A 13432-nucleotide genomic window follows, 5' to 3' on the forward strand; every position below is an offset into this window, starting at 1 on the left:
ATGTAGCAAATAGGGGGGTCTGGGTGACAATTACTAGATTCATTGAAATTCAAGTGCAGAATGGTAACTTGAATTGTTGTTATAAAGGTAATGTTCTCTATATTTTTTGTTTGAGCTTTCAGCTACAAAAATACAATTTTCCTGCTTGTACAAGAATGCAGAAAATTTATATTTAATATTAATGCCTTTTTAAGGGCAGAAAACGTATGTATTAAGAGCAGTTTAAGGTCTGAAATCCTTTGGTTCTATTTATTAAATCTAAGGGCTTACTTAATTAAAACAAAGTTTTTTAAGAAAACATTATTTGTATTACTTGCCATTGTCATAATACTTGTTGCTATCTCATGTGGTGTGAATTCTTAATTTCTTCAACTGCCAAGAGACTAACCACATTTCAGGAAACAGTGGAACACAGCTTCCACACAACTAAGAAGATAAATAAACGGGCATGTCACAACGTGTTTGTGTCTTTGATGGGCTCAGAAGTAACACAAAATACAGATTGATGTGGTTGTTTAATTTGGATTAAGCTGTAGGTTGAAAAAAAAAGATGGGTATAAAACATGTATTTTTAAAAAATATGCAGTTACTTTTGGCCTAGTTTTGTCCATTGTACCATCTGAAGAATAGTACCCAGTGGATTGTGATAACATCCAATTTCTCCAAGTTGAACATTATGTAATAGTAAGAAAGAGACATTTTGTATTTTTTAAAGCCCATTCAAAAACAAAATCTATTATTAAGCTACGGACACAAGGGATAAAATGATGCTGGATCAGAATCCGGGATGAAAAGCTCTTGCATGCACTCTCTAGAACACACATGTCAAACTCTGGCCCGTGGGCCAAATTTGGCCCGCGATATAATTATATTTCGCCCGCAAGATCATTTCAAAAATGTATTAGAGGTGGCCTGCTGGCCGCCACGCCAGTATAGCGCATGCACAGTAATACAACAAATCCCAAAATGCATTGGCGTCAGCCTGCTAATCTCCCCCACCTCCTCTGTTTACGTTGCAGGGTCTCACCGTGGACTCTGGTTTTGGGGCCTGGCCAGTGTCAGGGGAAGCCAAGGCTGCTTCCCAGCGCCTGGAACCGGACGCCTCAGGCCTGACCTCGCCAGGACCGTTGCCCACTCCCCCTCCCTGCCGCAGGCCGATCCACGACTCACGGTGACGGGGCCGCTGATCTGCCGAGATGCCGCCCTGCAGCGAGAGCCGATGCCCCCGCACTGTCGTTGTCCAACCCGATCGCCCGCAAACCCCGCCCTCCCGCACACAGGCCTGAGTAAGGATTATGAACTTTAATCTCAGGATAAAACGATCTTCCAATAGTTTCATGTCACAGTGATAAATATATTCCTGGTTAAAAATGGTCCTGCACCTGGATACAAGCTCATTAGGCATAAAACTTGAAAAGTGTGTAAATCAAAGGATATCTGTACCAATGGAAAAAGGGCATGGCAAATAACCCTGCTAGAGTTCATGCCCACAATCGGTCACCCATTTGATTGTTTCAGGAATCATGTTATTCTCCCACATTCTCAATAGCCCTCAGATTTTACTATTCGACAGCACACTAGCAACATTTGACAAATCCTCTATAGAGAAATATTATTTATTGAATATTTTATTTCTCATTTGTTAATGCTTCTGGAAAGAGTTTATCCAAAACTATTATTAAACATTTATTTTAATAAGAAAAAGTTTAACATTACATATGTTGAAAGAAGAGAAAACATGCAGATGTTGTTGAAAATTTTCAATGAATATTTAGTTTGGCCCTCGACTTAGTCCAAGTTTTTAATTTTGGCCCTCCATGAATTTGAGTTTGACACCCCTGCTCTAGAACAATGATAGCATTCCTGACTATTGCACCTTGGAGTCAAGATCCAGAATGTGACTAGACGTTATGTGGCTGGGTGCAGAGGCCTAGCTTTTGCAACATCGTTGATGTCCCCAGTTATCTGCCGAAGCTAACGACAACTCATTTTGATAGCTAACACTGATGTTAATATTTTTATAAATGTTCATTGAAATCATAAATAACATAAATATTTAAAAGCATCATGCCAAACCAAACCAGAATAATTTCATATCCTCAACTTTCTTATTCCTTCCAAAATCTGTGCTTTATAAACCCCATTGAAATCAGTGGAATCTTAAATCCTGTGTCAGTCTGGCCTGGCATTGTCTGTGGAAGACAATTTTTCCTTGCACTATCTGTAAAACTCAGCTCAGATCACTCAATGTAATTACTATTTGAAAGATTGTGAGTAATCCAAAGAAGAAAATAAAGAGGGCAGAACATTTAAAAAGAATCCCATAAGATTCTCTAAGTATATTAAAAGCGAAAGGGTAAATAGAGAGAGAATTGGTCTCCTTATGGATAATCTGTCTGCATTTTAAAAGGGAAATATTCTGTTGTGTGCTCAGTGTCTCAGAGTAGTCATCTCTTTTTTTTTAAATTCTTATTTTAAATTCTGGTTCTTTGATGATGAAGGAGTGTCATGGCACACTGTCTCCTCCCAACAATCCTGGATCATGTTTCTGTTGGACAGTGCTCTGGATCACTGAGTACAAAACTATTTCTGGGTGATGTCTTATTTAATAGCATTGGTTTTCATGAACAAAGATACTTGATGCCATGATTTAGTCCCATAACTTAGTTCCACTCCCCATTATGTAGTGCAGATCCAGTATTAGCAAAATTTATTCCATTAAGAATGTATGAGGTTAAACAGTTGGAGTTAGCCTTTGGGTCTAACCAGCATTGCAGATATCCTGCCTCACAGTAGCAAGCAACAAATCGTCATAAATTATTTGCCTGAAACTAACTTTAATAGTCTGGCTTGGGAACTGCAAATGTTGACAGTACATATCTGGTTTGCTAAGGTAATGATTAAACTGTCTTGGACACCACAGAATCCACCTACCGCCAGCATTAGAAGAACAAGGTTAGGCCTCATCACTATAACTTCAGCTTTCTTTTGCAGTTCCTTTTGCCTTACACGTTCTTGTTTTCAGTGCTTTGTATTGTTTAATTTCATGCTTGTACAAAAATATTATACATTTTACTGGTTTGTAATAGCACCATAATTGCTGTGAATGCTGATTGGATAATGTTATTTCTCATATGATTTGCTGCAATGAATTCCTGATTTTTTTTTGTATCACTGATTTGAATAATATGAAGGAATTCAAATTACTTAATTAGTTATCTCCAAATGGGAAAAAGCTTTGTGAATCTCCATAACTATTAGTGTAATGCTCTGTATTCAGATGAAATGTAACAGTCAGTCTTACCTCCTGCTCACTGCTAAATTCTCATGAAAAACTAAATATAGAAAAGCAAAGTATTTAAAAAAAAGATTCAAATCAATTCAAAATGTTCTTTAAATTATGTGGCAATTTGATTAATGGGCCATTCCATAACAACTGAGGCTGGGTAGATGAAGTAAATGGATGGGAATAGTAAGCTCCAGGACATCAGTACCCAAATTCAATTTCTGTGAAAGCTGCAATTTCAAAGCACCAGATCACATTAGACACACTCCAGCACATCAGACTCAACACCTGAGCTGCTCTCTGTACAGAGTTTGTACAATTTCCCTGGTTTGCCCCAGTTTTTCTCCCACATCCCAAAAACACATTGGTTGGTAGTTCTATTAAGATGCTGTAAACTATCCCAAATATAGATGGGTGGATGGGGGTGAGAGAAAAAAGATACAGAGAAGTATAATGGGATTTATGGAAATGCATTGATCGCTTTCACAGGCTTGATGGGGTGAATGGCTTTTATGCTTTAGGGAAATAGGAAAGATTACGAATTACAGATGCCTTGTTTATAAATGAATGGGCATTGAAGAGGGGAATGGAATAATTGTTGAATCATTAATAGTTTGCTGAGGTGAGGTGGACAAGAATAAGGTTGGGATTAACTCACTCCTCACACCATTTGAAAAGATAATTTTGGGAGTAAATAATGGTACAGTTGAGGTATAGCTGTTCCCTTTGTTTAATGCTAAGAAAGCATAATTGTGAAGTTATCAAGGTGGAAATTCAGAAGAATGGGAGGACAGAGAAGTTCTGACAATTTGTCTAGGACAGGGCAAAATACCTTGCTGCCAAGTTAATGTTGCAGTGAAAAATTCATTTGTAGGTTGATGTTGACTTTAAGCAATGAATAGTCTGGAAGATCCATGAATCATTGTCAATGTTTGGAGTCCATTATAGAGAGGAATCAATGGTTTGTTTTTCCTTACAGTTTCAATTAGTTCCCCAGAATAAAAATGGATTTAAAGTAGGCATGAAATTGGAAGGCATTGACCCTCGACACCCCTCCATGTTCTGTGTGCTGTCAGTAGCAGAGGTGAGTAACATCTACTGAATTAATGTTTGAATTATGCACCATTTTTCATATTTTGAATTTTTAAATATGTATTACCATAATTCTCAAAGAACATTAGGTTCTGTGAGATTATAAGGCCTGTTTTATTTTTTTTTAAAAGTGGAGATGACTAATTTTTTCATGACAGTTATTGTTTATGTACTCAGATTGAAGTGCCACAGGTTTCAGGGTTGCACTGACAAGATAGTAGAATGTTTGGAACTATAGATTAGAATATGCAATTGCTTTGAATGAAAATGCAGGTGGTCGGATTAATAGATTTGCAGACACGATGCAAATTGGCAGAGTTGTGAATAATGGGGAAGATTGCCAAAAGATACCACACAGATCAGCTAAAAACAACAGCAGAGAAATAGCAAAGGGAGTTTAGGTGTGTGAGATGTTGCATTTTACCTTCATCAGTTGAGTTATTGAGTATAAAAATTGGGAAGATATGTTGTAGTTGCATAAAACTTAGATTTGGGGCATTGTGTTGTAGGAGGGGTATGGAGGCTTCAGAGAGAGAGAGAGTACAGAAGAGTTTATCCAGCATGTTGTCTAGAATAGAAAGTATGAGCTACAAGAACTGGTTGGACAAACTAGATTGTTTCATCTGGAGTTTCAGAGGCTGAGGGGCAACATAACAGAAACATATATAGAGTTGGTAGTATATTCTTCCCAGGATGGAAATGTCAAATACTTGAAGGTATAATTTAAGATGAGAGGGAGAAAATTTAAAGGGCATCTGTAGGGCATTTTTTTAATATATGAAGACTGGTAGGTGCCTGGAAAGTGCTGCTATTTTTTATGCAAGTTCCCAACAATCCAGATTTGCAGTGTCCATTCTGATTGGGTTATTGTTTGGCTTCCAGGTATAAAAATGGAAAACCAGTCCCAGTTATTATTCATGTTTGAGGTCATTCTTAAAATTGGTATGTAACCAATCACATTAACAAAAAAATGGAGTCCTATCCGTGGCCATAAGCCACTCAAATGGTTTCTGCTCATAAGATATTTCAAAAAGTAATATAACATGTGAGAAACAGTTGTGTCTTGAAACACTTGCTGGGGTTTTGTGTACATTACCATCACTGTTTCTCCCCATCAGGTATGTGGTGTTCGCCTGAGGCTCCACTTTGATGGATATTCTGAATGTTTTGATTTCTGGATTAACAATGACTCACCTGATATCCATCACATGGGATGGTGTGAAAAGACCAGCCACAAACTGCATCCTCCTAAAGGTATGATAGGTCATCTAGAGAGATAAATACATATTTTAAAAGTAGTGAATCAGAGTAGAATACAGAGTGTATAATTCACAGATTTGAAAACCATGCTCCATTTATTCTACCTATTGTCAGGATTCTGACTTTGAGGTGTTCAGTCATAATTCCACAGATGGTAGTTCACACCATTGGCTCTGCAGGGAGAATTACTTGTGTCACTCCGAACTCATGTAGAAAGTCAAATCCATCTTTTGACACACATATGAAATTGATTGCTGACAAACAAAGATAATCTCCAATTTGCATTTGTAACATTAGTTTGATTTGAGAAATGTTTCCATTATTGATTGGATTTTGATTTCATTTTAAGGCAACAAGGAAGAGGAGTTTAACTGGACAAGCTATCTAAAATTTTGCAAGGCCCAATCAGCCCCAAAGAATCTGTTTAAAATTCAGAATGCAGTAAGTTTTTAAAATAATATATTCCATTGATCAGAATATTTTGTTCTATTTGTACTGTTTATTTTACAGATATATGTTCAAATAAATTGAGACACCAGTTTCAGGAACCCCATCACTGAATAACGTGCATAGAGGTCCCATGCAGAAAATGATTATGTTTAGGCTTGGTGGGTCATGGATGGAGTCAATTATCAGCCACTGCTCAAATTGCCCAGCATTGATCCTGAAAGTGTTGTTTAGATCAAGTGCTTTTAGAAAGCAGCTTGTGTTATTTTTGCTGCCAAGGGAAGATCTCAGGAGCTTTGTGCTGTCTGTGGCTTTTTGAGATGATTGTATGCATTTTACACCATGAAGAGCTCATTAGAGTGGTTGGGGAAAGGCTTTACCATAGACTTTAATTGAACACAATGATCAAGAACATTTAGAAAAATACATTAAGAGTTCTAATGAGTCTGGATTTGCAACAAGATTAAGAAAATTGAGAGGAAATGTTTTGGCTCTTCATTGGCCTTCCTTGTTCTCTCCAATCACTTGATTAAATTGACAAGCAGGGGTTGTTGCACATCGCATATCTTAAATAGCAAAGAGCTGTCTCACTACACCAGCCCACACAATTAACCATGTACCAAAAGTGGAAATCAATCTGAATAATGCTACTATGATCACCAAGGATGTTATTTATTATTCATAATTCATCATTTGTTTGTTTTATTGACTCTTTAAAGAAAAGCTTTCTCCATAATTTTCTGTGTGGAAATTTATGACTATTTTTGAGCATTGTAATCTAATTTGCTTATAAATAGAAATTTTTTCAGTGTTTTATTAAATAAAATTTTTAAGGAAGTTTTGTGAGTCATGGAAGATTCAGATTATGCTGACAGGGATGTAGACTATAGAACACTACATCACAAAAATAAGCCCTTTGGCACTTCTATTTTGTGCTGAACTATAATTCTGTCTGTTCCTACCCATAGCCACCCATACCCCTCCCATTCATGTACCTATAAAAATTTATTTTAAATGTTGAAATTGAACCCGCATCCACCAATTCCACGAGCAGGTTGTTCCACACCCTCAACACTACCCTCTGAGTGATATTACCCTGATTTTGCCCTTAAACATTCCTTCCAACCTCAGTCTGTTTCATTTACTCTATCTATATCCCTCATGATTTAATATACCTTTGCCAAAACCCCCCTTTCCAATGCTCCAGGGAATAAAGTCCTGATCAATTCACCCTTTCCCTGTAAATCAGCTCAAGAGCCAGCCACATCCTTATAAACCTTTTCTGCACTCTTTCAATCTTATTAATATCTTTCCTGCAGGTAGGTGACCGAAACTGCACACAATCCTCCAAATTTGGCCTGACCAATGTCTTACACAACTTCACCCAACTCCTCCACTCAATACTTGGCCAAAATCCCTCTTTACGACCCTATATACCTGTGACCCAAGCATACTTTTCTTCCTTGTTAAGAATCTTGAGCACAATACAGGTACACAATCCTTTATCTGGACATCTAAAATCCAGAAAGCTCCAAAATCCAGCAAGTGAGGAGAGAGGCGGCAGCACGAGTCGGGTGGGCGAGGGGGAGAGACTGGCAGCACAAGTCGGGTGGGCGAGGGGGAGACTGGCAGCGCGAGTTGGGCAGGCGAGAGACCGGCAGCACGAGTCGGGCAGGCAAGGTGGGGGAGACCGGCAGTGCGAGTCGGGCGGGCAAGGGGTGGGGGGGAGTCGGCAGCGCGACTGGAAGGGGGTGGGGGTGGATATGGCACCAAAATTCGAGTGGGCTTAAATCTGGTTTTCCAAAATCTGGAAAAATCCAAAATTTCGGACACACTGTCCCCTAAGGGTTCCAGATAAAGGATTGTGTACCTGTACTTTATGTCCTGGACCACATTAGAAACCAAAAAATAGAAACATCTTAACTTCAAAATTATTTAATTGAAATAGAACGTATAAAAAGAAATTGAATGCCAAATTACTCATTTTTATAATAGAGTACAAATTGCTATATTTCCAACACTTTCAAAAGATTGATAAAGTCCAGGACAAAGCATTGCCTTGAGTGTCATCCAATCAGTAGCAATGGTTTATGCACACGACTGTAGGAGAACAGTTAAATAATAGCCTAGTTCCTGAAGCAGATGTGGATATTTTTGGCACAGAGAATGTTGCCAACATTGCATCGTAGCATAACAGAATGCATTCAAGTACTTGGAACCATTTTAATTGCCAGCTCTGCACCACACAGTAGCTACTGCTGATGAAAACATTTGGGACAATGCAAAGTCCTGCTGAACCAATTAGTATTATCCTGCAGCCATAATCAATCAGGAAAAAAAAATCACTTCAGCACTCTGGTATTCCATTTTCAATGTTTTATCTCTGAAAATGTGATTGAATGCTTCTCATGTAAATTTGAACATCGTATTTACTCAGGGATTCATATTTCTTACTGATTTGTGTAAAAGGGTCCATTGCTTCCTTTTCTGATAAGAAGCTTCCACTTAATTGCTTATCCAGTGTAGAATGATAGGTAGTAGTCAGCATGGTTTTGTCATGCTTAACAAACCTTATAGAGTTTTTTGAGGGGTTACAAAAAATATTTTTTTTAAATAATTTTTTATTTTTCGCACCATAAACCACATTGACCAAGATACATACATTTTCCTTTTCAAATATATAGTGTCATTTTCTCCCCCCCTCCCTCCTCCCATCCCACCCTCCTTACCTGACCCCCCCCATTCATTTAAAGTACAAAATCTAAGATACATTAAACCAGTCAAACAATGTTGTCATTCAATAAAAATAAACAAGAAATTCCACTGAGTCAATTCTTTTCATTTCCTTCTCCTTTCGTTATTTCAGGTGGTAGATGTCCCCGGTAGGTTTTCTCTATTGTGTTTCATGTATGGCTCCCATATTTGTTCAAATATTTCAATATTATTTCTTAAATTATATGTTATTTTTTCTAATGGAATACATTTATTCATTTCTATATACCATTGTTGTATTCTCAAATTATCTTCTAATTTCTAGGTTGACAGAATACATTTTTTTGCTACGGCTAGAGCTATCTTAACAAATCTTTTTTGTGCACCCTCCAAATAAAGTCCAAATTCTTTGTTTTTTATGTTACTTAGGAGGAAGATCTCTGGGTTTTTTGGTATATTGTTTTCTGTAATTTTATTTAATATCTGGTTTAGATCTTCCCAAAATTTTTCTACCTTCTCACATGTCCAGATTGCATGAATTGTTGTTCCCATTTCTTTTTTACAACGAAAACATCTGTCAGTTACTGTTGGATCCCATTTATTTAACTTTTGAGGTGTAATGTATAGCCTGTGTATCCAGTTATATTGTATCATACGTAACCTCGTATTTATTGTATTTCTCATCGTTCCAGAGCATAACTTCTCCCATGTTTCCTTCTTTATCTTTATATTTAAATCTTGTTCCCATTTTTGTTTAGTTTTACCATTTGTTTCCTCATTCTCCTTTTCTTGCAGTTTAATATACATATTTGTTATAAATTTTTTGATTATCATTGTATCTGTAATCACATATTCAAAGTTACTTCCCTCTGGTAACCTCAGACTGCTTCCTAATTTGTCCTTCAAGTAGGATCTCAGTTGGTAATATGCCGACACTGTATCTTGAGTTATATTATATTTATCCTTCATTTGTTCAAAGGATAATAATCTATTTCCTGAAAAACAATTTTCTATTCCTTTGATTCCTTTTTTCTCCCATTCTCTAAAGGAAAGGTTATCTATTGTAAAAGGGAGTAACTGATTTTGCGTCATTCTTAGTTTTGGTAATTGGTAATTTGTTTTATTCCTTTCTACATGAATCTTCTTCCAAATATTGAGCAGATGATGTAATACTGGAGAACTCCTATGTTGTACCAATTTTTCATCCCATTTATATAATATGTGTTCAGGTATCTTTTCCCCTATTTTATCTAGTTCTAATCTAGTCCAATCTGGCTTTTCCCTTGTTTGATAAAAATCTGATAGGTATCTTAATTGTGCGGCTCTATAATAATTTTTAAAGTTTGGCAGTTGTAAGCCTCCTTGTTTATACCATTCTGTTAATTTATCTAGTCTATCTTCGGTTTCCCCCCCTTTCCATAAAAATTTCCTTATTATTTTCTTTAACTCCTTGAAGAATTTCTCTGTCAAGTGTATTGGCAATGCCTGAAATAGGTATAGTATCCTTGGGAAAATGTTCATTTTAATACAGTTTATCCTTCCTATTAGTGTTAGTGGTAAATCTTTCCAATGCTCTAAATCACCCTGTAATTTTTTCATTAGTGGATAATAATTGAGTTTATATAGATGGCCGAGATTTTTATTTATTTGTATACCTAGGTATCTTATTGCTTGCATTTGCCATCTGAATGGTGATTCCTTCTTAAATTTTGAGAAATCCGCATTATTCATTGGCATTGCTTTACTTTTATTTACGTTAATCTTGTAACCCGACACTTCTCCATATTCCTTCAATTTCTTATATAACTTTTTTATTGATAGTTCTGGTTCTGTTAAGTATACTATAACATCATCCGCAAATAAACTGATTTTATATTCCTTGTCTTTTATTTTTATCCCTTTTATATTATTTTCTGTTCTTATCAATTCTGCTAGTGGTTCTATAGCTAACGCGAACAATAAGGGTCATAGTGGGCATCCCTGCCTTGTTGATCTGCTTAAATTAAATTGCTTTGATATATATCCATTCACTGTCACTTTCGCCAATGGCCCCTTATATAATGCTTTAATCCAATTAATATACATCTCTGGTAAACTGAATTTTTGCAATACTTTGAATAAATAATTCCATTCTACTCTGTCAAAGGCCTTCTCTGCATCTAAAGCAACTGCTACTGTTGGTGCTTTACTCCCTTCTACTGCATGAATTAAGTTAATAAATTTACAAATATTGTCTGTTCGTCTTTTTTTAATAAATCCAGTTTGGTCTACATTTACTATTTTAGGTACATAATCTGCTAATATGTTTGCTAATAGTTTAGCTGTTATCTTATAATCTGTGTTAAGTAATGATATTGGTCTATATGACGCTGGTGCGAGTGGATCTTTCTCTTGCTTTGGTATTACTGTAATTATTGCTGTTTTACATGAATCTGGTAAGCTTTGTGTTTTGTCAATCTGGTTGATTACTTCCAGGAGGGGAGGAATTAATAAATCTTTAAATGTTTTATAGAATTCTATTGGGAATCCATCCTCTCCTGGTGTTTTATTATTTGGTAGTTTTTTTATTATCTCTTGTATTTCTACTATTTCAAATGGTTCTGTTAATTTATTTTGTTCCTCTATTTGTAATTTTGGTAGTTCAATTTTAGTTAAAAATTCATTTAACTAAAATTTGGTTACTTTGTCCTTTCTGTTAATTTTTTTCCCAGTTTTATCCATATTTGAATCCAAATTAAGGTTGAAATCCCCTCCTATTAATATGTTCCCTTGCGTATCTGCTATCTTCAAAAAAATATCTTGCATAAACTTTTGATCTTCTTCGTTAGGTGAATATACATTGAGTAGATTCCAAAACTCCAAATATATCTGTCATTTTATCATTACATATCTCCCTGCTGGATCTATTATTTCCTCTTCTATTTTAATTGGTACATTTTTACTGATTAATATAGCTACTCCTCTTGCTTTGGAATTATTCGACGCTGCTGTTACATGTCCTACCCAATCTCTCTTTAATTTCTTGTGCTCCATTTCAGTTAAATGTGTTTCTTGCACAAATGCTATATCAATTTTTTCTTTTTTCAGTAAATTTAGCAGTTTCTTCTTTTTGATTTGGTTATGTATTCCGTTAATATTTAAAGTCATATAGTTCAACGTAGCCATTTCATACTTTGTTTATCTTCCCTTTCCGTTTCTCCATCATCACCTTTCCTTCTTATCCATTTCTGCTTTCTTGTTTTGAACACTTTATAAGACAACATTTCTAAAACATCAAACATTTTCCTTATTCTCCTATTTAAAATTTATTTAACCCCATTCTCCCCTCCCCCTGCTGAGTTGCCCTTTATCCCTTGTCGGGCAACCACATCGCCCCTCTCCATTTGGATTTGCGAATTCACTCGCAAGCGTCAACTGATTTTGCAGTGACCGTAACTCCTCCCCACCCAGCCACCCCCGGAAAAGATTTCAATTTTCATATATAACAAAGGTCACTCTTTTAATTCCCTCCTTATTCCCTCTATTCCCTTTCATTCCCTTATTAATTCTTATCTATACTCTATATATTTTCCTCTAAATACGGATACACACATGTATACACACATATACATACACATCTATATATATATATATATATATACATATATATATATATATATATATATATATATACATATAAATACCCATATACACACATACACATAGTTCGTGGTCATTTGTACTCTCCATTACATGTTTTCATCTCTCTGCTTGTTTTGTAGTTGTTCTGCAAATTTTCGTGCTTCCTCTGGATCCGAGAATAGTCTGTTTTGTTGCCCTGGAATAACTATTTTAAGTACCGCTGGGTACTTTAACATAAATTTATATCCTTTTTTCCGTAAGATCGTTTTTGCTGTATTGAACTCCTTCCTCTTCTTCAGGAGTTCAAAACTTATGTCTGGATAGAAAAAAAATTTTTGACCTTTGTATTCCAGTGGCTTTTTGTCTTCTCTTATTTTCTTCATTGCTTTCTCCAATATATTTTCTCGTGTTGTATATCTTAAGAATTTTACTAAAATGGATCTTGGTTTTTGCTGCGGCTGTGGTTTCGGGGCTAATGTTCTATGTGCCCTCTCTATTTCCATTTCTTCCTGTAATTCTGGTCTTCCTAGGACCCTGGGGATCCAATCTTTTATAAATTCTCTCATATTCTTGCTTTCTTCATCTTCCTTAAGGCCCACTATCTTTATATTATTTCTTCTATTATAGTTTTCCATTATATCTATCTTTTGAGCTAACAGCTCATGTGCCTCTTTAACTTTTTTATTAGATTCTTCTAATTTCTCTTTTAAGTCCTCTACTTCCATTTCTACGATTATTTCTCGTTCTTCCACATTATCCACTCTTTTTCCTATCTCTGATATGACCATTTCTATTTTATTCATTTTTTATTCTGCACTCTTAATTCTTCTTTTTATCTCATTAAATTCTTGTAATTGCCATTCTTTCACTGATTCCATATATTCTTTAAAAAATGATATATCCATTGTCCTGCCTTTCTCTTCTTCTTCCATTTCTCTATGTTCTTCTTCTTCTTCCTCTGGGTTGGCCATCTGTTGTTTCCTTGTTTTTTTTGCTCTCTTCTTTCTTGTTGTC

The 13432-nt window shown here is 35.8% G+C and overlaps 1 protein-coding gene and 1 long non-coding RNA gene across 16 annotated transcripts in view; one reads left to right on the plus strand and one right to left on the minus strand.

The window, feature by feature from the left end:
* Positions 1–13432, plus strand: part of LOC138755330 (lethal(3)malignant brain tumor-like protein 4) — a 291580-nt gene that overhangs the window by 105760 nt on the left and 172388 nt on the right. For all 13 annotated transcript variants that reach the window (XR_011352200.1, XR_011352201.1, XM_069921114.1 and 10 more), the window contains 3 exons: positions 4266–4370; positions 5497–5632; positions 5988–6079. Coding sequence is in view for 11 of the 13 variants with exons in the window: in XM_069921114.1 (XP_069777215.1) it covers positions 4266–4370; positions 5497–5632; positions 5988–6079 (333 nt within the window). In the remaining 2 variants the exon portion in view is untranslated. The remainder of the gene's footprint in view (positions 1–4265; positions 4371–5496; positions 5633–5987; positions 6080–13432) is intronic.
* Positions 1–13432, minus strand: part of LOC138755332 (uncharacterized) — a 121752-nt gene that overhangs the window by 71302 nt on the left and 37018 nt on the right. For all 3 annotated transcript variants that reach the window (XR_011352202.1, XR_011352203.1, XR_011352204.1), the window contains one exon: positions 5573–5646. This is a non-coding gene — a long non-coding RNA (uncharacterized lncRNA). The remainder of the gene's footprint in view (positions 1–5572; positions 5647–13432) is intronic.

This window comes from Narcine bancroftii, chromosome 2 (assembly GCF_036971445.1).
Source record: "Narcine bancroftii isolate sNarBan1 chromosome 2, sNarBan1.hap1, whole genome shotgun sequence".
Classification (NCBI taxonomy): Eukaryota; Metazoa; Chordata; class Chondrichthyes; order Torpediniformes; family Narcinidae; genus Narcine; species Narcine bancroftii.